Source organism: Diadema antillarum, unplaced genomic scaffold, assembly GCF_040938485.1.
Source record: "Diadema antillarum isolate AM-2024a unplaced genomic scaffold, OU_Dant_1.0 seq00000604_RagTag, whole genome shotgun sequence".
Taxonomy (NCBI): domain Eukaryota; kingdom Metazoa; phylum Echinodermata; class Echinoidea; order Diadematoida; family Diadematidae; genus Diadema; species Diadema antillarum.
This window is the reverse complement of record NW_027271532.1, coordinates 1,198,210-1,220,704: the sequence shown is the minus strand read 5'-3', so window position 1 is coordinate 1,220,704 and position 22,495 is coordinate 1,198,210. Positions and strand designations below refer to the sequence as shown.

Here is a 22,495-nt window from a genome sequence, read left to right as displayed (position 1 = left end):
AGTAGGAGCAGAAGAACAAACTTTTGTTTAATTTCATGCACTAAGATGATATTTGCCAGAGGTTTAATTATGAAGAAATGTAATGAAGGTGATGATGATGATAACTAGGTAAGAAAATTGATAGACATACCCCAACAAATGTGTTACATTGGGAAATCATGTCACAATACTACACCTGGCAATGCAGTTGGTGATATCAGGAAACTTTCCTTGAAGGGGAGAAGTGTATTTGTAGGGGTCATTCTTGTCTGTGGTGTACAAATGATGGGGTCCATGTATGTTTCGTTCTCTTTCCTCTTTTGTCAGCTTGTGCTCATGTTTCTCCATTGCTGATAGCAATCGCTCCTGTGGACAACAAAGAAGACTGAAATTTAATTACATGACTACCTTACAATACAATACAATACAATTGGATCATTTATATAGTGCCCTTACACAGTCAATGACTAGTTTCACAGCACTTCACAACAAAATTCAGTCACAGATTAGCATTTTTAAAAAGTCTTAAGATTCTTCTTGAAGACATCCAGGGATGTGGAAATGCGGACAAACCGAGGTAGATCGTTCCACAATCGCAGTGCAGCCATCACAAAAGCATTGTTCCCCGCTCTACTGTTGGTTTTGGGTACATGGAGTAAGGTGCTATGTGCACTTGAACATAGTCCAGGTCGAGCAGAATAGTATTGGATGATTAGAGATCTGAGATAAGTAAGAGCTTTCCCTTGAAGACACTTGTACACAATTGTTAAGAAGATCTTGAAAGCAATGGGCTGTGCGACTGGTAGCCAATGTAGCTGCTTCAGCAAGGGGGTACCTTGTCCCAGCACAAACAGTATCTCTGTAGTGATTGTTTCAATGTGACATCACGTGTAATGAATTTGAAAACATCAATAAGCCCAGATTGACAATGACATCACTATTCTGAAAGACTTTTATGTACACACGCTTTTGTTTGAACACAAAAACTGTGCAATAAGAAGGCAAATAAACTGTTTCAGACACTGCATTTCACTACAGAAATGTAAGATTTTACTTTTAATATCATGCCTTTATCCTTAGTACAGCCTTCTAAAAGCATTAGTTAAACTAGAAATATCACTTAAGGTGATTAATACCCCCGCCCCGTGACGACAGTCTTACCCAAGGAATGATCTTTCCTTGATCTTCTGCCATTTAAATGCCGTTACCATGGCAACGTAGCTTCCGACACGTCCGAAAAATATGTCTTGCACATCTTCCCACCAAGACTATTGTGTGTGCCACATTTCATAAGCTTTTGTCAAAAACTGAGGAAGTAGTTCAATCCACAAGATCTTTCCTTGATCTTCCGCCATTAATATGCCGTTACCATGGCAACGTACTTTCGGGTACTGTCGAAAAATGCGTCTTCCACATCTACAACCAAAGGCACACATCTGTACCAAGTTTCATGGAAATTGGGCAAAAACTGAGGAAGTAGTTTGCAACACAAAATTTTCCATCATTTTGGCTCATAATATGTGAGCTGTTACCATGGCAACATACTTTTTGTCACTGTCAAGAAATGTATCATGCTGACCTATATCCTAAGACAAACATTCAATATGAATTCCATGAGAATTGGAAGAACACTGATGAAGCAGTTTTGCTATGAAGCATTTTGCCCTATATTTTACCAATAACATGCCGTTACCATGGCAACACACTTTTTGCCACTGCGGAAATATGTGTCTTGCACATTAACATATTCAGATGAACATCTGTACCTAATTTCATAAAAATTGATCAAAAACTGTGGGAGGAGTTCGCGACGCAAGATTTGTACCCATTTTTGCCCATAATATGCCGTTACCATGGCAACGTACTTTTGGGTACTGTCAAAAAATACGTCTTGCACATCTCCAACCCAAGGCACACATCTGTGCCAAGTTTTATGGGAATCGGTTGAAAACTGAGGAAGTAGTTCGCGACGCAAGATTTGCAACGGACCGACCGCCCGACCGCCCGCCCGACCGCCCGACCGCCCGACCGCCCGACCGCCCGACCGACCGCCCGACCGACCGCCCGACCGACCGCCCGACCGCCCGACCGCCCGACCGACCGCCCGACCGCCCGCTGATTCCTATATACCCCCTTCAAACTTCGTTTGGCGGGGGTATAAAAACAACAATACTAGTACTGTCTAGTCCTTCTCTAAAAAGGACAGCAGAAAATTTCCCTGAGATCCTAACAGCATTCTTTTTTTTACACATCCCAAAGGTTCCCTGCTACGAATAAAAACAACATTTCATCAGGCAGTTTAAATGAAAAGATGAAAATGTGTATTTCAATCCTTAGAACCCTATCTAAACTTCTCATCCTTTTAGGTGACCTATTTGGTCACCACACAACTGTCATTTTTTTTTTTTCTACCTCTTATGACTTGATTGTAATATTTATGTATCTGGAATAGAAAACCACAGAAATGTTCAGTTTTTAGGACTTTTGGACCCCGCCTTGGACCCCGATGGCCTACATTGAGTCATTTGAACTTTGTTTCTCCATCCCTCAAAAAAAGGTCCCAACAAAGTATGGGTTAAAACTGGACCATAGATAATAAAAAGACAATAATGTAAAAAGTTTACACACAGCAAACAGTGGGTAAAAAGTGGACAGGGAGCCATAGGCTCACATGAGTGAAACTCAAACTCCAAAGTATCAACTCCAAAGTTCTGCTAGATACCAGGTATTTTAGTATCTTTTCTTTTTGTGCCATGCAGAATAGATCCTTTATTCACACTCTGGTAATGGTGCATGTGTCCTCACCTGGGCCCAATTGGGAGAAAAGAACAATAAAATACAATACAGCCCCTATTTGATGTACATATGTTTGACTAATGACCATGTGCTACAGAAACAAAGAGTGTACATAGAAATATGCTTGATATCAGAGTATTTTAAGTAAGTACCTATGATCAAACACAAAAGCCTAGTGCAGGTATGATAAAAAACATAAAACCTGATTTCATACCGTTTCTTACACTTCTCTGACTTCCTTTTAGTCTGCTTCAGATTTTGTTTTACACTAGCCCAGTCTGGATTGTGGGCCATTCAGATCAGAAATTGAAGCTTGGTGATTAAACCCTAAAAGCATAATAATTTCACAATACACTAATAGAATAGACTGTGCTACCTAAAAGCTGATGTAACATATTTCCTGTGAAATTTTCCACAACTTGTCAGGTAAGGTATTTTAATGATAGATGGAAAGGCACAATCTACTTCATCTCTGCATTGAGATGCTGTACCTAACCAGTGTGAAATGCGCTATATAAAAACTGGCTGTCATTCGTATTATTATCTTTGACTGATGTAAATCTAGAACTCACTCGTATTTCACACTGATTCTTTTGTATAGGGTGAAGATTTCATTACCTCATCTATGAAGGGGATGAGAACCACAGCTTCCCAAGCCATCAACTTGCCATTGAGATCCTGTTCAAACTTCAGTGGGTAGTACTCAATGATAGGTGAAGTGTCACTCAACATCAATGGCTGTGGAATAATGGTGATAAACAAAGAAATATCATTTTCATAGAGGTTTTATCCAATGGTTTACAGTGTACACAACAGCTCCATTAACCCTTGACCCCAGAGAGCCCCCCCTCCTTAAAACTGTTCCATAGCCCCTGATTGGTTATGAAGAGAGTATGTATCTAATGAGACAAAAATGTTACAGTGCATGTTATCAATTTGGTACTTACACTATGCATAGGGCCACAGTCCCTATTCATATTTTCTGTAACTTGGATATTTTCCTATTAAAAGGTATTCTAACTAAATTTGAATGAAATGTTCACTTCAATTTCAAAAGATGAATATTTACAGGTCTGCACCATAGCAATAAACAATAAAAAAGTTTCCCTTGACTCTACCATGCCTCTATTGTATATCACAGGCATGTTATTAAAACACACAAGTGTCATCACGTCTTATTTGCTCAGTATTGTTTTCAAGTCTCCTGGGAAATTATGCAAAAGACTTACAGCTAAGTTCACTTTTGCTGCAAATACCTATCTCAGTCCAATTCAGAAACTTATTTAATGTACTTGCATATAAAGCTTTGATTACGTAATGACTTCATAGACTCCTTGCTAACTCCTTAATAAGATAATTTATATCTGTCTTGTTACCATCATATTTGGCACTATCAGAAATCGTGCATGTATCTCTCAATTATGTCATCAATTTACCTCCCTCCTCCCCCCCCCCCCAAAAAAAAGCGCATTAAATGTAACACACCAACCCACAACATGGGTTACACAACCTAAAAAATAAGCCTTAAAATCTTTAACATTTCAGAACAATAAAATAATTCAGTATCATGTGATATTTGCAGTTGTTGCCAGCATTGTAAAAAGCACTGCAGTATTCTGGGTGCTGAAAATTCACACTTTCAGTGGATAATAGAGTCTTCTCACCTTTCTTCCTTTCCTGCAATAGACAAGTGTAGTAATATAATATGGGAAAACAGTATTTTCCAAAAAACCTGCAGTAAAAAAAAATACTGCAAAAAATCTTTGTATTTGCATATCTGTAATTAAATCAAATATCAAGCCTTTGCTAAAACTTATTCCATATTGGGTTTAATCTTTGAATGCTTGGTATGTTCACTCTGGATTTCAGTTGTATAAGGTTGCTTTCCACATCTTTTTGCCTACCCAGTATGCTTCAGGCAGATGGTCTTTACTGGCTGGAGGCAGAACAGCAAGAAGCTGTTGAAAGGGAAGGAATGGTTGACCTCTGTCAAAAGCCAACTCCATGTCACTGAAGTCCTTCAGATCTGACATGTACGGTGCATAATGATGGGGGTAATACCTGCCAAAACATGCAAATACAGAGATGGTAAAAAATGATATGTCATATTTCTAATGATCCCTTATTAAGACGTTGGACACTATAATGATACACTAAAGATGAAATCTGCACAGTATTAAAGGTCGTAAGGATGTATTAAAGATATATCACAAAAGATGTTTTGACATAATCAATGAAACAAAAACAAAAAACACAACATAATTTTCACAGGCTACTACAATGAGAGACAAAGAGGTGCTAAGGGAACAAATAAAGCGGACACAGAACTGATGAGGCAAATGAGAAGTTGGAATGATGACATTGAAGACTTAGAGAAATATTAGTACAGAAGAAAGGTCACTGCAGATGTTTACGGGAAGTATTGGATATAATATTAATAGTTGGATAAGAGAAATGTGACCTACCACGATCACATCATGGGATACATGCAATGTCAGAAGCTTTTTACATGTCATGTTACTGATTTCCTAGTGAAAATCCAAAGTACAGCACCACTGTGGAATGACCACTACTTAATGGAAGTTATTCAACATACACAGGGGTCAAACCTGCACTCATGTGGGCTCACTAACTATGACATGGGAGGGGGTGCAGTTATCATCAATATGCATGCATGTTAACCATGAAATTTCTAGCAGCAAGGGCATCACACTTACTTTACGTTCAACCAGCTAACCCCAAACTTAAAGTTAGAGGCCCTTGGGGCAATGCTATTACAGAAATAATAGCTATCCACTACTTAAAACGACAACTCGGTGTGAACCAAACTTTTTCTAACTATGGAGAGCAGCTTGTAGATTTCAAGTCTGCATTTCATGCCTGCATCTGGTAGCTTCTTCATTTCAAATCTGTTTGTGGCCTGTTTCATGGAAGTGGGCTGAAGTAGGAGGTACTACACTGCCTAAAATCATGCAATAACTATATTATATTGGATGGTAATGAATGGGATACCAGGGAATATTGGCCCTAACAAGTGCAGTATTATCCGGTATTCCACAATATAAAGCCATCCAATGTAATCATCATTATCTATAATCAGTATCTGGAGAAGGAATAAATTGTAAGAAAGTACCATACTAACACTACACTTTAAAGTGTACTCTGCACTGAAAAAAGAGTGACTTGCACTTGCATCACTTAGCAAGATGTTTGCATGTTTGTGAATTTAACAAGAATTTAACAAATGTTCACACACTTGGTATAGTGGAAAGTGTTTGTGCCCTCAGCAAGCGCTCAGGCAACAGATTTGACAAAGTACAATGTATTATTACACAGCTTCTCACAACAGTAGCCAACGGGGAATTAATACATTGGCTTATGCGTTTCATTGAATAGTCTCTCATTTTGCTCAATGAAAATCAAGAGTACAGGAATATGCGTTTTTAATTCGCTACTAAAATGTCCTATAGAGATAATAAATAATGGTTCCTATTAGCTATTATCATATCAGTTCGCAGTACAGCCTCCAAAATTTTGCAAAACAAAGCAGTTGCGATTGCAATATGAATCCTTCTACTCTGGAGCAAGAGATTTTTCAACATGGTAGTTCTCTCCATATTTGGCAGTCAAGCACAGCACACCACAATAACATGATGATTCCACCATTGGCCAATACTTTTTAAATGTGCAACACCTCTCACAAGCACACCTGACCTGCATGACTGTCAAATCACTTCCAAAAAACTCACTGAAATTGACAGTGTTAAAAAAATATTTCAACGGTTTCCACGGACAAGAGAATTGTGACCTGGAGTTTTAAAAAAATCAAAGTTACTCATTGATATGTAAAGTTTTTTCAGCAAAATTTGTACCCTAACAAGAGAAAAAAGACACAGTGCAAAGATTCACTATGTCATACGAGGGATGCTGGGAATGACAGATCAGGGGAATGACACACGTTTAGTACTTACATTGTAAATTAAATAACCCACTGTAACACCAAATTTTCTAATTGCAATAATAGTAGGTCAGCCTGCGACATCCAAATCATGTCATACTGGAAGAATGCAGTGCAGTGCTAGGCTTCTTTCACTATAGTTTCTGCAGTCACAAATTCACAACAGCCCAGCACTGATACTAGGCTAGCTAGCACTCTGCTCACGACATGTGAGGGTCCTGCTGTACTCAGTTTGTAAAGCATACCCCCCACTTCTGGCATTCTCCACCCCCCCCCCCCCCCCATACCTTTTCCAAGGAAACATATCACCTCATTCCTTCATAGCTTACCAACTCCATGACTGGATTCCATTGTAGTAGTAGTGTAGTATCCACTGCATTGCATGAATGTAGTCACACACTATCTTTGCTCGCTGATCTCTGCAAAGAAAAGAAGAAATAACTTTAGTAGACTTAACAATGCAATTTTACAAATAACTTATCACTATAAACTAAAAAAAGATATAAAGGCTCCTATGCATGTTGCTGCTTTCAATACATGCATTTACCTGGTGTGAGATGGTAACTTCAAGGTGCAGTCATTAAACCAATAATAATATATTTCCCAAACATCATGTTTCTTCTCACATGAATGAAAACATCACAAATATTAATCTTAAACATTATGCCCCTGTTTCACTTTCATCTTTAAATCACTTAATGTCAATACAGTTTGTAGTAAACTACTATGCACTAGAATAGTTTTTTCTTTCACTGTAAATACTATTGCTCAGTCTTGGCATGATTCAAGGGATGGTATAGTATTGGTTGAGGTGAGGATACAGCTTTTAACTTTTTGTGAGATAATTAGAAATCATTTTATGAAATGTTAAAGAGCATATAATTTTAAGAGGAACTCAATTCTATTAGATGAAAATCAGTTTTGAAATGACTGAGATAGCACAAAATAAAGTCATACACAGCGATCCTACTCACCTTAATTAGGATCGCTTTGTTTTGGATATCTCAGCACCAATTTTCATCCAATAAACTTTGAATTTCTATTAGAATTTTATGCTCTTTCACACTTCATAAGGGTTTTCTCATAATCTCTAAAAATCATCATAAAAAAAGTTGGAAACCTGAAGCCCCATCTCAACCGAAACTGCACCATCTCTTTAATACTAATAGACTGCAACATCCAGTAGACTGGTATTCATGTATCTTTCCTTTCTCACGCAATCATTGACTTTACCTGCCACATGAACATGGCCCCTCATTTCCATTTTGATAAAGTTCATTGATCTCAACCACTGACCAGTGGTTGACTTTTAAAAGTACACAGTAATTGTAAGAGCATCGGCAATGGCAAGTGAAGATGTGAGTTACAGCATTCCAAGGAAATCATATGGACCTATTTGGTCCTAGTGGCAGTGGGCAATCGCAGAATTATTCAGCTAAATATATGGGGGGACAGTAGTACATATTGCAATCAGTCTTGTAAGTGTGTGTCTTTAACATGTCGACCTATACATCTATACATATATGTTCTGCATGATTAGAAAGTAGTACAGGGTATATAAACTGTATGAAATGCCCCCCCCCCCCAAAAAAAAAAAAAAAATGTAAAGACAAACACTAATCATTCAGTAAATTGAGGTAGAATTGACACGTTTGTCCCAAATGTGAATTATACTAAGATCAGCCCTAGACTCAGTGGGCTTTCATCTCAGTCTGCAGTGAGCTCCTTTGGCCCTGTTCATGCATCTTGACCCTCCAAATAGAACTATATTGTATTGGTGTAAACGTACACTTGTACTTTATTTTTTTTTAAAAAGAAGAATCTATCAAAGCCTTTGAATTAGCCATAGCCTTGACAGCACAACAAACTTGATACTGTATAAGCTGTTATTTTTCGGTTAAATTTTCATGAATTTCAAAATCACAGATCTGGACAGCAAAATTAACAACACGCAAAAATGTTGCCACGTGCTAGGGTAATAGTGCATTTACAGTAGCCTCGGTGTCGATTCGCAAAAACAACATATTGCAAAAATGTCTGATGAAACATGTTATGCTGGTGTCTTTTGACAAATTGATCTTGATGACCCCTGAATGTTCCTACTTTGAAAACCTTTCAAATCAAAATCTAAGTTTCCAATCAAACAATTTGAAGATTGCCCAAGAAAATATCAGACACAGTAAAAAGAGAATAGCTATCTGCCATGTGGTTGATAAACCTACAGTGCTGTAATTGTACAGTCTCTGTTTTGGATCATAATGATTTAGATAAAAGGTGTCATCACGCAACTATTGAACTAGTTCAACTGTGGTTTATGCATATTATAAATACATGTACCTCAATAAGTGTGTGAGGCCCCTTGTGGATTTCGGCCATACAGTGGTCAATATATAGCTTAACCCTAAAGGGGCCGAAGGGGGGGCAGAATCCGCCCCCCCTCGACGTTTCGCGCTATAATTCTGTAACGCGAGAAGACCTCGTCGCGAGGCTTGACTTTCTTTGTTCAAGTCTCGCGCAACTTTTGAGACCAAATTTGCAACGTCCATGCATATTTTTACGAAGCCACGCCCATTTTTGTAATGGCATGTCGCCCCAAAATGGGCACAATTTTGTGATTTAGTGTACATTTCCTATGGAAAACAGTGCTCTGTCATGAAAGTCATAAAAACCTGATTATTTTTACAATTCATCACTTTCATTGATTAATTTTATGCTAATTATGGTAGAAAAATGGTCAGTGACAATTTCCAACAAGAGACCCGCTGGTCACGCGCTCACCTGAGTATCGCAATTTCACCTTCCATGCATTCTTGCACACTCTTACCTGAGAACATTGGAAACTTAGGTCTGCATATGGATCCCCCCTCAACTTCGGGGGGGGAGGCAGGCAGCCCTGGATTTGCAATGAACAAACTTGGAAGTAAAGTCATCAATGTACAAACTTATGGTATTAACTTTGCTTTATCATTTCTGGTTCTAGAGCAGAAGATTTTAAATATTCCTTAATGTGGGGAGGGGGGGTGGGACCCCTAGGGGCCCCTCATGAGGGACATGGTGCCCATTTGAAGGAATTGAGATTCTATCCCCATAGGGATGCTACCTGCTAAGTTTGGTCAAAATTCATCATGAGGTTTTCAAGAAGATAAACATGTACAATTCAGGCTCCATTACAACTGTAGGACTTCTCCCCATCCCTCTCCTGGGTCCCAAGGGGGGTGGGGGTGGGGGTGGGGGCACCCCTGATTCCGCCAACCCCATGAACAAACTTGAAACTACAGTCATCAATGTACTAACTCATAGTATCATCTAAGCCCTTTCACTTCTGGTTCTAGAGATTTTTAAAGGTTCCTTAATTTTAGGGGGTTTGGGCCCCCTGGGGACCCCCCAGATGGGCCATGGTGCCCATTTGAACAAATTGAGATACTATCCCCCTAGGGATGCTACCTACCAAGTTTGGTGAAAATCAGACATGGCGATCTCAAAGTGAAGATGAAAATGTACAATTTAGGCCCCATTAGGACCCCTCCCCACCCCCCTCCACTGGGTCCCAAGGGGGGCACCCCTGATTCCCCCATGAACAAACTTGAAACTCCAGTTATCAATGTACTTACTCATAGTATCAATCAAGCCCTATCACTTCTGGTTCTAGAGAAGAAGATTTTTAAAGATTCCTTAATTTTAGTGTGTTTGGGCCCCCCTGGGGCCCCCCAGGTGGGCCATGGTGCCCATTTGAACAAATTGAGATCCTATCCCCCGAGGGATGCTACCTGCCAAGTTTGGTGAAAATCGGTCATGGGGTTCTCAAGAAGAAGATGAAAATGTAAAAAGTTTACGCACGACGGACGACGGACGACGGACGACGCACGACGGACGCCGGACGAAGAGCGATCGCAATAGCTCACTTGAGCCTTCGGCTCAGGTGAGCTAATAAAAAGACAAAGAAAAACAAAAGTTGAAAAACAAAGAAATACATAAGAAATTCTGAAAACAGTAAAATACATAAGAATTGAAATGACTTTTGGAAGTTTTTGTGATGTACAATTGTTGAATATGCCAAAACAGATTTACAGACCAAAAAGTAGGCTCTCAATGCTTTTAATTAGGCTAAAATATGATCTTGAGCTTAATTTGCATAATAAATTAATTAAAATTAAAAATTGATTGTTTCAAAAAATATTATAGCACAATCTTGTAGATTATGACGTGGGTGTCACACATGCCAAATTTCGTCACGATTGCATCTCTGATGGGCCGGTCTTAGCATAGCCAAAAAAGCCCGGCCTGATTAGGGTTAACCCTATTCACCAGGCCAGGCTTTTTTTGGCTGTTCTGTGGCTGGGGGGATTGAATTCCCCCCCCCCCTCCCTGTTATCTCGGCCGTCGATCGCACAATCGCCATGGAAAATGGCACATACATTACCTGTGGCGTTATCTACCAAACTATAAAAAAAAAGAAATTGAAATTTTCATTTTATCAACTAATTACACTGTATGCTAATATATGCAAAATATCATACATTTTGCTCTAAATCAGAAAATAGAGCTTCTAGAATCCTAATTTTTGGTGATAACATTCTTTGTAGCATTCCTCACAATGTACTTGAAAAAAAATGTGGTATCAAAATTAATTTCTCATGTATTGCATTGTTTTATGAATTTCTTATGTATTCCCCGTTTTACAACCTTTTGTTTTGTCATTTTTTCTGCAAACTTTATGATAGAACCTATTTCAAGCATAATTATGCTTAAATCAATTGATTTCAGCCAATTACCATTTTTGAATAAGGTGAGAAAACTCCATTTGCATAGACATGCATCATGTTTTTGAGCCATTTTCGGTCTGACAAGCATGTATAAAAGGCGTGCAGCGTCATTCCTGTATGCCCGACTTTTTGCAAAGCAGTGGATGAAAATGAAATAGGAAATGTTTCTTTTATGCAAACAGGATTAAGGCACTTTATGCAGAATGTTCCCAAGGATGCTTTTTCCTTACATCCCTTTTTAAGCACTATTTTCAAGAATTAGCTTACTTTGAGATGTCTTTGAAGCCCATCTTCGTATCATAGTAGTCCCTCTTCCGCATTCTGAATTCAAGTTCCACAACATCCACTGTGTAAATGATTTGAAAAGCATGCAAGTTTTAATGCATTTACATAGTGACAAAAGATTACCTTTCACTGTCCACTGTCACTCTCAAGGTATCAAGCTATCTTCTCTTTCAATGATCATTTACATCCAACTGAATCTTTTTGGAATAAGAACTTAGAGAAACAAACATGCAGAGAAAACTTGTGGAATACACAAAGCAAGATATCCACTGTAACATGGTGACTGTAGCACCACAAAACCAATTAAAAAATATTACTTCTTAAAAGTGATGCAGAAAATAAACACAAACTTTTCCTCACGTTAGACATTGTCTCTTCCTCACATGAAAACAGCAGTTGTTTGAATGAATCTAGAAAATACTACACAGAAGTTGAAATAAACCACATTCTGAAGTCAAATGTCAAGTGAAGTTTTACAAATTTGTGTGCAGTATAGCACGAAGGGTTTGTGGTGTTGGGGATTAAAAGAAAATTTGGATGTTTTTCAATTGTAACTACTAGTAACATGAGTTTTCACATAATAATCTGGCCACATACTTTTTCATCTGTTAACATTCACACAAGAACTATCAAGTGTGAATACGCTCCTTTACTCATTATCACTTCAGTTTAAGTCAACTGAATTGCCAAACACTCCATATACATGTCTCATAATTTATTCAACATTGATATTTAGCATTTTATTCTGACAATCAATCTTAGTAATAAGCTGGCAATACTCTGAACCTTTTTCCACTTGAATGCTGGAATAATATTCAGGCAAACATATATAAATCTATGTATGTTACTGTTTGCACTGCTTTTGCACAACATTGGGAGATAAAGGAAAAAATTTAGTTCTTAATTTCCAAGCACTTACACTCTTCGTCCTCATCTTCATCTTCCTCTGAGTTTTCATCTATGTTCTCATTCTCTATCCAGTCCATGCCCATGAAGCCAGGAGTCTTGATTGTTGGAAAGGAGAAAGAACAATTTTAAATTGAATAATTTTTTTTCCCCCTATGGGTAGAGATGACTACAACATGTTCTCAAAAGGTCTAATTATTAGTTTGAGGTTGTTGAATCAATAGCCACTTCTGTAATTTCTTAAAACTCATATCTGTATCCCATAGGCACAATACATGAGCCATTTGTTTCTTGTATTATAGTGTATGAAAAGAGCACCTGGTAAACATCATCTCATTACATGATTGTTGAATATGCACAACAAAAAAGAAACATTTCCATATGGAACATCTATTTATAAATGAAAACCATACATACATCACAGCTCTTGATTTTTTTTTAACTCAAAACACTTTTGAAAACAAAAAGGTTGAACATTTTGTTCCGTGGATATACAAGGCAATTTGTAAAGAAATTCTGATATTTCTTACTTCTTTTTGCAGACTTTCCCTGATGGCTTTCTTCATCTCCACTCTCTTACTCTTCCAGGCCTCTCCACTCTGCTTTCCTTCCAAAAAACTAAGGTCAATGGACTGACTGTCAAAGTTATCATAGTCAAACTGTAAGATGAAGAGGGACAGAGATAGAGAGAGAGAGAACAAAAAAACTGGATATGATTTCTTTAAAGGCATTATTTACCATTTTCAGATGAAACATAAACCCAGCTTAAGTGCTTCTAAATAGATCTAAAATGTGAGTTAGGGATAGAAACACCCAATGTAAAATATTAATCAGTATAATCAATGTTACATATTGTTCAATATACAAAATGTGAACAATAGTTATAATAAAACTGTTCCTAGAATAAACTGTTTGCAGTTATGGTTTAGTGAGAAAAATAGTGAGATCCCCATATATTTTAGGCTTTATTGTAAAACTTTTATATGGTGGGATGTTTTGTGATACAACTGACCTACATATGTGCATCAAATGTGATAACTGGAACATTTTTTTTAAATCACTGCTCCCAATAGTAAACAGTTGGCCTACCTTTAAGGTAAGCAGCAGTATACAGATCAGGACCGCTTTTTGGGGTATTGTTGATATTATTGCCCCATGGGATCTCAACTCCATGCTATGACCTAAGGAACTTGCTCTAAGGGTCATAGCATAGAGTCTCTGTTCCAAACACTGAATGAAACTAAATGAAATTGTACTTATTGATTGCATATGTTATGTTGAAAATCAACAATTTCAGTGGTTCCTACAGGTTACATACTGCTGCGATAAAATTCACACACTATGAACTTGAACCTAGAACACTGTATTACAGATTGAGAAGAGAGTTCTTGTCTGCATAATGGTCAGGCTGTTTGCATTTTGGATTTACCATTGCATGCACTGAACACACAAGGTTCACAGCTGTACACTCACAATGTACACTTAAAAAGCCAAGTGTTTGCAGTTAATGTAGACACATACATATACACACATGTCTGCATACATACCACCTACATCACAAAAAGAGGGCAGTTTGGGTGCTATAAGGTCTGTTTGGGTGTTATACGGGCAGTTTGGATGCTATTTAAACTGTGTGCAATGCAGGCAATTGTTGAATTTATGCCTGCAATTTCAACCAATCAGAACTGAAGATTCATCAAATGATGTATATAAATGGTAATATACTACTTTCTGAAATACATTGCAAATACTGCCTCATTCAACACACAAACAATCTACATTCTACTGTGTCTATGAGTTGTTGGTAAGTTGCTCTGGAAATTAATCTGGAAAAATTTGTACACAGACTAAATATATTCAGATGAATCTTGTATAAGGGAATTATCTCCAAGTCCCTATAACACTGTACCACATAAGGAAAAACAAAAACAGAAGGTGATAAAATTATTTCATACACCTGAAGATAATGTGACATATGAATTTCAGAGGATGACAAACACACTGTGTTATTTTTTTTTCCTGTGTGTTTTAATTACCAAAAAAAAAAGTAAACAGACAACATAGTATTATAGAATATGCATGTGGTTGTAGCACGTTTTATAGAGATCAAAGAATGTAGATGACACTCGAACACCTCAAGAATCATGCGTAGTCACACGTGGGGAAGTACTACCTTCGAAAGTTTCCTTATGAACTTTTCAAATCTTGGTAAGTTCAGGAATCCAGCCTCATTGATGTAGCCTGAAAGTGTATGATAAATTTCATGCATAAGCATAAAAATACAGGGCAAAACAAATGTGTAACATTTTAAGGGTTGGAAATGCAAATAAAGTATTTGAAATAAATGTATCAGAGTGAACGTAATCATATCAATCTTTCTTGTTTTACTTGTGATTTCCATGCTTCTACCTCTCAGGATCATTTGAACAAGTCTCAAGTCCTCCAATTCTGGGGATTATTCCTGCCAACTTAGATTTGAAAATGAAAATGAAAATGATTTCTTTTTTTTTTCTTTGGGTCTCTGTCAGGGGCCAATGTGGTCACCCTTAAAAACTACATCACACAACATTTAGTTTTCATATAAATAGGTTTCTCTGCATGGTATAACTTGGTGTAATATTTCTGCATCTAGACACAACGTTGTTTCAGAGATGAAAACAGCTATGGCCTGATCTACAGTAAGTCTCTGCTTTTGAGCTCTGATTCTGGACCAAAATCTTACATAGAGCTTGTATCATTGGGTTTGTACCTTATGTAAAACTTCAGAAAAACAAGCACACACAAATACATTAACATGCAAACACATTAAGAAATACAAATGAGGTTTGTTATTCATAGAACTTATGAAAGCCTTGATTGGAATAGAATCCTACCACACGTTTGTTTGTTTAATTTTTTCAATGTCACAAAAATCATCACACCACTTACACAAGTGCTGCATGGGGGAAGGGCTATTATGCCCTCCGTCAAATATTTGTCAGTGCTTCCGAAGGCCTTCAGATAATATTTTAAAATGGAATTCCACAACTTTTTCTGTGATCATTCCTACACATTTTGATACTGAATTTATGCTAATTAGACCCAAAGTACAGGTGTCAGATTATGTTCACCGAACACTTCATTTAAATTTTGCTTTTTCTACATATGACTGTGTATACATTTATGGACAAAGTCAGAAACTTTTCCAAATTATGAAAATACTTTCATAAATTTCTCAAATAGTAAAGACAAATACCACACACACATCCTCTTGCACATACACTAAAAAGGGTTGAAAAATTCAAAGAAAGAAAATATGAAAATTCAAAAGCTATAAAATACATAAGAAATAAAATATCTCAACCTATTAGTTTCTTTGAGGAATTGATAAGAAAGTTATGACACTTGTATAAAAAAAATGTTATTCCTAAAGTTTTTTTCAATGAGGTATAACCAAAGCTAAAATTTCTCATATTAAATTAGCATAAATTCATGTGAAATAAAGGAAAGAAACTTTTGTAAATTGAGCCATACAGCTTTGTATATTATTTCATCCTCTACCCTCGGTAAAATTTTGAGATAACTGGGCTCTCCACAGCCAAGAGTTTTCAGCCATGTGTTTTCAAGAAAAAGATGAAAATACGATAATTCTCCACAGGGCCCATCCCCGGAACTGCCATGAACTAATCTGCAATCACCAATCTACTTACTGCTCACATCACTGACTTTACTTTAATAGTAACTTATCATTTCTGGTTCTAAAGAAGACGATTTGTTAAAATTCCTTAATTTGGGGGCTTTGTCTCTCCTCCCCCCCCCCCCCCCATCTTCTACACTCTAGTCATAACACCTGTCAATTTGGTGAAAATATGACCATAAGTTTTGAAGAAGATGAAAATTGGACCCCAAATTGAACCCTCCCTCCCCCTCCCCCCATCTGCAAAGAACAAACTTGAAACTGCAGTATACCATTTTCCTTACTCATAGCACTAACTCGGGTTATCTCTTCTTGTTATAGCGAAAAAGATTCATAAAGTTTTTTTTTTTATTTGGGCTTTGCCCCCCCCCCCCCCCCCCCCCCATTTTGTCCCTTGGGGCCCATAAGTGGGGAACGGTACCCATTTGCGCAGATACTTATTTTATCATCCTTGTGATTAATCCCTGCAAAGTTTGGCAAAAATCATGAGTTTTTAAGAAAAACATGAAAATGTGAAAATTGTGCCCTAACCCCCGATCTGCCATGAGCAAACTTGAAACTAAAACTACAGTTACAAATCTACTTATTCAGAGCACTAACTCAGCTTGTCCCTTCTGGTTCTAGAGAAGGAGATTCATAAAGATTCCTGAAAATTTGAGCTCAGGCACGACAAACAATGAATGACGGACAGCAGATGATGAATGATCGCGACAGCTCACTTCAGCCTTTGGCTCAGGTGGACTAAAACGAAGATAAAGGAAACATCTATTCTAAAACAACTCACCATCTAGAGTGGGCAAAACTTCAGCATATGTTGTGTACAGGAGAGGTAAGGCATTGTGAGATATATGCATGTCTGGTAGATGAGGCACGAAGTCATTACCAACCAGAAAACCTAGCAGAATCCAGTCATCAATGATGTTCTCAAGATCATACCATTTGATCTTGTCCTGTGAGAGAAAAAGAAGAGGAAAAAATACAGTCAGTGCTCTAAATGGTTTATGTGTACATACAATTTTCCCCACTTATGTTCTCCATTTCAAAATTGTAACAAAATTCACATTTCAACAATACACCATATCCAAAGAGCACTTGAACTAGCTCCTAACAGAGGCATACCTGCCTTAACATGTTTCAGTAACAGGGCATGGGATTGGTCACTTTTCATACAAAATCATGATTTTTGAAATTCCATTTGTGTTTTCTTTATATTGTACTACTACTGTGACATCACAAATTGATGAAGAGTTGCCATCTGGAGAGGGAGGGCAGCATGAGGATTAATCAAAACTGTAGAAATGAATACAAGCTTTGAATGGACTAATTCTCCTCAAAATGTCACTAAGTGGTTTACTCCATTTGTTTAATCCCATATGTTTGGAGAAAATTCCCCAACTTACACTACGTGCAAACAGAATATGTACGCTTCAGTCTAATCCCATTTATCCAGCCCTGAGGGGACCAGCAGCCTTTCTGATACATGTATATGATATGGCTGGATAAGCGAGAAATGCTCTATCACAAATCTTTCTGGCAGGTTGTGTTGGGGTATGTATAAATGAGACAATCAATAAACTATTACCATGACCAGTTGGTGGTATCTGCAATTTACACAAATCATATGATGTGGACATAAAATGAATAATGCACCTGTCTTCTGTTTCAAATCTGTCTTTTATCTCTCACATATCTTCCTAATCAAACAATTACATGAGCGGCATACCTTTCCACCTTGCGACAGCATTGTGGGCAGTATAAATGTACATTGTATCATTGTCATCAACATTTATGTCCAAATAGATCTAATCATTTGGTATTTTCAGCAGCTTGATTTTTGTTTGGTTGTAGTAAGACTTTTTTCTATCATCTGAAAACACATGCAAAATGCAAAGAAGGATAATCTAGTGGAAGCTAATGTCTGGATTACATAGAGATCTGAAAAAAAAAAGTATGGCTGAATAACAGAGGTCAGACTGTCACGTGTAAATTAAACATTTTCACTTGTCATGATTTGTGTACAATTTACTATTTGTGCATGAAATGCTTTTGAATTTGCATGACATACACACAGTATTTGCATGTTAACTGCAAATCAGATGCTTAAAATGTAGTACCGCCATTCAAGACAATTCCTCCTACAGTCAACCTCGCGTAAGTCGACATAATCGGGACTGAGCAAAACACGTCGACTTACGCGAATGTCGACTTACGCGTAAGTCGACATTTTGTCGACTTATAAATGAAAATTAATTTCCCCTGTACAGAGTAAGATTTGGATCACGATGCGGATCGCTACCCATATCTTACTCCTTTTGCCGCCAAAACATGCCTACTGACATGAGCAACAATAATGTTTTAGTTCATGCATATATCTTGCGCGGGTTAGTAACGACAACGCACAATTCCCAAATCTCTAGAGGGATTTTGAGAGAGCGGGATCGGAAACCTAGGCCCGTTTCTAGACACTTAACGTTTTAAACTTGATTTGAAATATCAAAGGCAAATTCCCCAAAATTGCATTAAACTTTGCGATTTAAATTCAAGTGCGTTGCTGGGAAGATATGTGTGTGATTTCGCATGATTCTGTCGAGATTATTTTTCAGTGCCGCCTGAGTTGAAATATGTGTGATTTTCCTTCCCTAAGTCGCCATATTTGTTCTGCTTAAATTTGTATTGCCATACTCTGAAAATGAATTGTTCTGGCGCTCCGATTCACAACATTACCGCTCTGTACGGCACGGGCCTGTCTGAAATAAAAAGAAGAAGAAAAGTTTGTTCATCCGAAAACGACATCTTTCGGACTAGTACATGTACTATAACCTTCGTAAAAACAAACCTCTTACCATTGTCGGACTAATTTAACTTTGGACTGAGATTTAAAACTTCGGCATAGCGAACTTTAACAATAATTCGTTATCATTTTTTTCATTGACATTTTGTGAAGCAGCATGCGTTTCGGTAGTTTGAAACGTGTCAATGTTGCGATGTCTTTCACCTGCAAGTGCAGACTAAGTTCGGTCACGGCGAAAGTTCCGTTACGAAATAAAAAATAATGCGAGCCTTTTCTACAATAACGCACTTCCGTACATTTTTATGCGTTTAAACGCAGTTTCTAGTTTCGGACAAGAACCGCAAGTCTTTTCTACAACGCTCTTGCGTTTTAGAAACAGCGTTGCTTGTGATTTGACGGACTTGCATTTGATTTTTAGAGTTGCGTTTAAACGCAATTGAGTTTAAATTTCATACAATTTTCTAGTTTTGTGTTATCAAACGCAAGTCTTTTCAGCGTTCCGTGTGATTTGATGGACTTGTATTTGATATTTAGAGTTGCGTTTAAATGCAATTGAGTTAAAAAAAGTTCCCTACAATTTTCTAGTATCGTGTGATTATCAAACGCAAGTCTTTCAGCGTTCCGTGTGATTTGATGGATTTCCATTTGATTTTTAGAGTTGCATTTAATTTGTAATTTTGTTTACGAAATAAAAAATAATGCAAGTCTTTTAAACAATAACATACTTCCGTAGATGTTTAGAGATGCGTTTAAACACAGTTTCTGTAGTAGTTTCGTACAAAAACCGCAAGTCTTCTCTGCAACGCACTTGCGTTTAAATACAGCGTTACGTGTGATATGATGGACTTGCATTTGATTTTTAGAGTTGCGTTTAAACGCAGTTGAGTTTTAAAAAAAAGTTCCCTACAATTCTAGTTTCGTATGATTATCAAACGCAAGTCTTTCAGCGCTCCGTTCGATTTGATGGACTTGCATTTGATTTTTAGTGTTACGTTTAAACGCAGTTGAGTTTAAGTTTCCTACAATTTTCTAGTTTTGTGTGATTATCAAACGCAAGTCTTTTCAGCGTGCCATGTGATTTGATGGACTTGCATTTGATTTTCAGAGTTGCGTTTAATTTCTAATTTTGCTTACGAAATGAAAAAAGTAATGCAAGTCTTTTCAACAATAACGCACTTCCGTAGATGTATAGAGATTTATTTAAACGCAGTTTCTAGTTTCGTACAAAAACCGCAAGTCTTCTCTGCAACACTCTTGCGTTTAAATACATCGTTGCGTGTGATTTGATGGACTTGCATTTGATTTTTAGAGTTGCGTTTAAACGCAATTGAGTTTCAGGTTCGTAACAATTATTTTCTAGTTTCATACAAACGCAAGTCTAAGTTTCAGCAACGCACTTGCGTTTAAATGCAAAAGTTGCGTGTGATTTGATACACCTGCATTTTATTTTTTGAGTTGCATTATTAGTTGCATTGTAATAAATCTTTTTAGAAAGGGCCCTGGTTTTAATACCGCTTCGGAATAATCAACGTTATATAGAATATTCGAATTTACAAAAACACCTATTTCATGTTCGGATAATGAATACCTACTGGGACGTATAAGTGTACAAAATTTGTGCGTTTTGAGAAAAACGAGAGGGAGAAAAGGGGTAAAGTGAACTGTCTTGGGTACTACATGTAATGCTCCAGTGTAAATGAGTGTACAGTCCTTTCTATATTCTGGCATACAAGACAATGGACGCATGGAGCGAACGCTATCGCGCCGTACACTAGCGAATTACCGAGTAGAAACGCAGCGAATCGGAGCGGGAAAACAATTCTTTTTCAGAGAATGGCGATAAGATTTTGAGCGAAAAATTATGTCGACTTAGACGAGGGAATTAACACGTATTTCAGCTCAGTTGGCACTGAAAAATCAGGTCGACTTACGCGAGTTGTCGACTTATAAATGTCGACTAAGACGAGGAAATTTTCAAGGAATAACAAAGGCAAAAATCGGGACTTTTTTATTGTGTCGACTTAAGCGAGTTGTCGACTTATGCGATGTCGACTTAGGCGAGGTCTACTGTACTTGCTAAAAAAAATAATTGTAAACAAATAGTAACAAATGTCTAACAAAATTTTGAACATTGATAATAAAACAATAAAAATGAATACATTGCTGACAGACTCACTTTGAGCACGGCAAACTCAATGCCGAGATATTCCCTGAACAGGGAGAGATGGAGAAGATGAAAGGTGGTCTCCTCTACTGTGGTTGGTCGTTTTGTGTTCTTGCCAAACTTGACCTCTTCACGTAGCAATGAGAAGTGAGGTTCATGGGAAATCAGACCTAGCATTATCTTTGCATGCAAAAGCATGGGCGAGAGTGAGAACAAGAAAAGGAAACCTGCATTCAGAAGAAATTAAATGCTAAAATAGTCCAGCGTGTATTGCATGGAAAGCATCAAGTGAACTCTATATCTAATATGAGTAATTGTGAAGGCCAATAGTTATTCTCCCTTGTCAAATGACTAGGATTACATTCTCTGGGCATCGGTCTTACAAGCACCAAGAGGTTTCTTGTAATGTCAACCTATACTCAATACTCAATGAAGGAAGAAATAAAGATGTAAGCAGGGGGAGTGCTATAAACCATCAGATAAACATATCCTTTTTTACACATATCCCACAACGAAGAAACTCACATACATGTAAACACATATTAGGACTGTTGGTTCAGGTGCCACTGAAATAAATGATGAAGTACAAACTACATTTGTGTAAATGTTTAGCACAGGTAACATTGCTCCTTTTCTGTGAGAACATACTATAATATCAAAATTGTTTAAATTAGCACTATAACAACGCTGCACACTGGCACAGGTCCGATGGTCCCAGACCAAGTAAAGTCACTGTCAGCCAGTAACCTTTCAGGAATTGCCAAAGTTACTGGTCCGACATGACCAGTAAAAACTAGAAATGTCCATTGTTGCTCAATGCAATTGTATCCCCTGGCACAAGCAGCAGCTTTTGCTTCATCTTCATGTTTGAGTGAGGGACAAAGATCCCCTCCCCTTCTTCAAACATAAAGGTGAATATTGTGAAGACTAGGCACAGCTTCATAAAACAATATTTATGTATACAGACTAGAGTATAATGCATCTGTATACAAAATTCAAAAGTACTATCTGAAAATATGTCACCTGCATGCAGAGTGGCTACAAGATAGCCGCTAATGTCCCAGTCACACAGTTGCTCAAACAATGCTCTGAGTCTGGCGTTGCATCATAAAAAGCATAATTTTTAAATGAACTTTGGGATGCAACGTTGGATGTACAAGATTGTTTGAGCGACTGT

At 37.5% G+C, this 22,495-nt stretch overlaps 1 protein-coding gene across 1 annotated transcript in view; it reads right to left on the bottom strand.

Annotated features, from left to right (window-relative positions):
* Nucleotides 1-22,495, bottom strand: part of LOC139735877 (5'-3' exoribonuclease 1-like) — an 85,217-nt gene that overhangs the window by 46,705 nt on the left and 16,017 nt on the right. The window contains exons 6-15 of the mRNA XM_071646628.1: nucleotides 21,331-21,498; nucleotides 17,148-17,313; nucleotides 14,861-14,928; nucleotides 13,218-13,346; nucleotides 12,701-12,785; nucleotides 11,764-11,842; nucleotides 7,063-7,152; nucleotides 4,680-4,836; nucleotides 3,394-3,513; nucleotides 176-345 (exon numbers count right to left, since the gene is read on the bottom strand). Coding sequence (XP_071502729.1) covers nucleotides 176-345; nucleotides 3,394-3,513; nucleotides 4,680-4,836; nucleotides 7,063-7,152; nucleotides 11,764-11,842; nucleotides 12,701-12,785; nucleotides 13,218-13,346; nucleotides 14,861-14,928; nucleotides 17,148-17,313; nucleotides 21,331-21,498 — 1,232 coding nt within the window. The remainder of the gene's footprint in view (nucleotides 1-175; nucleotides 346-3,393; nucleotides 3,514-4,679; nucleotides 4,837-7,062; nucleotides 7,153-11,763; nucleotides 11,843-12,700; nucleotides 12,786-13,217; nucleotides 13,347-14,860; nucleotides 14,929-17,147; nucleotides 17,314-21,330; nucleotides 21,499-22,495) is intronic.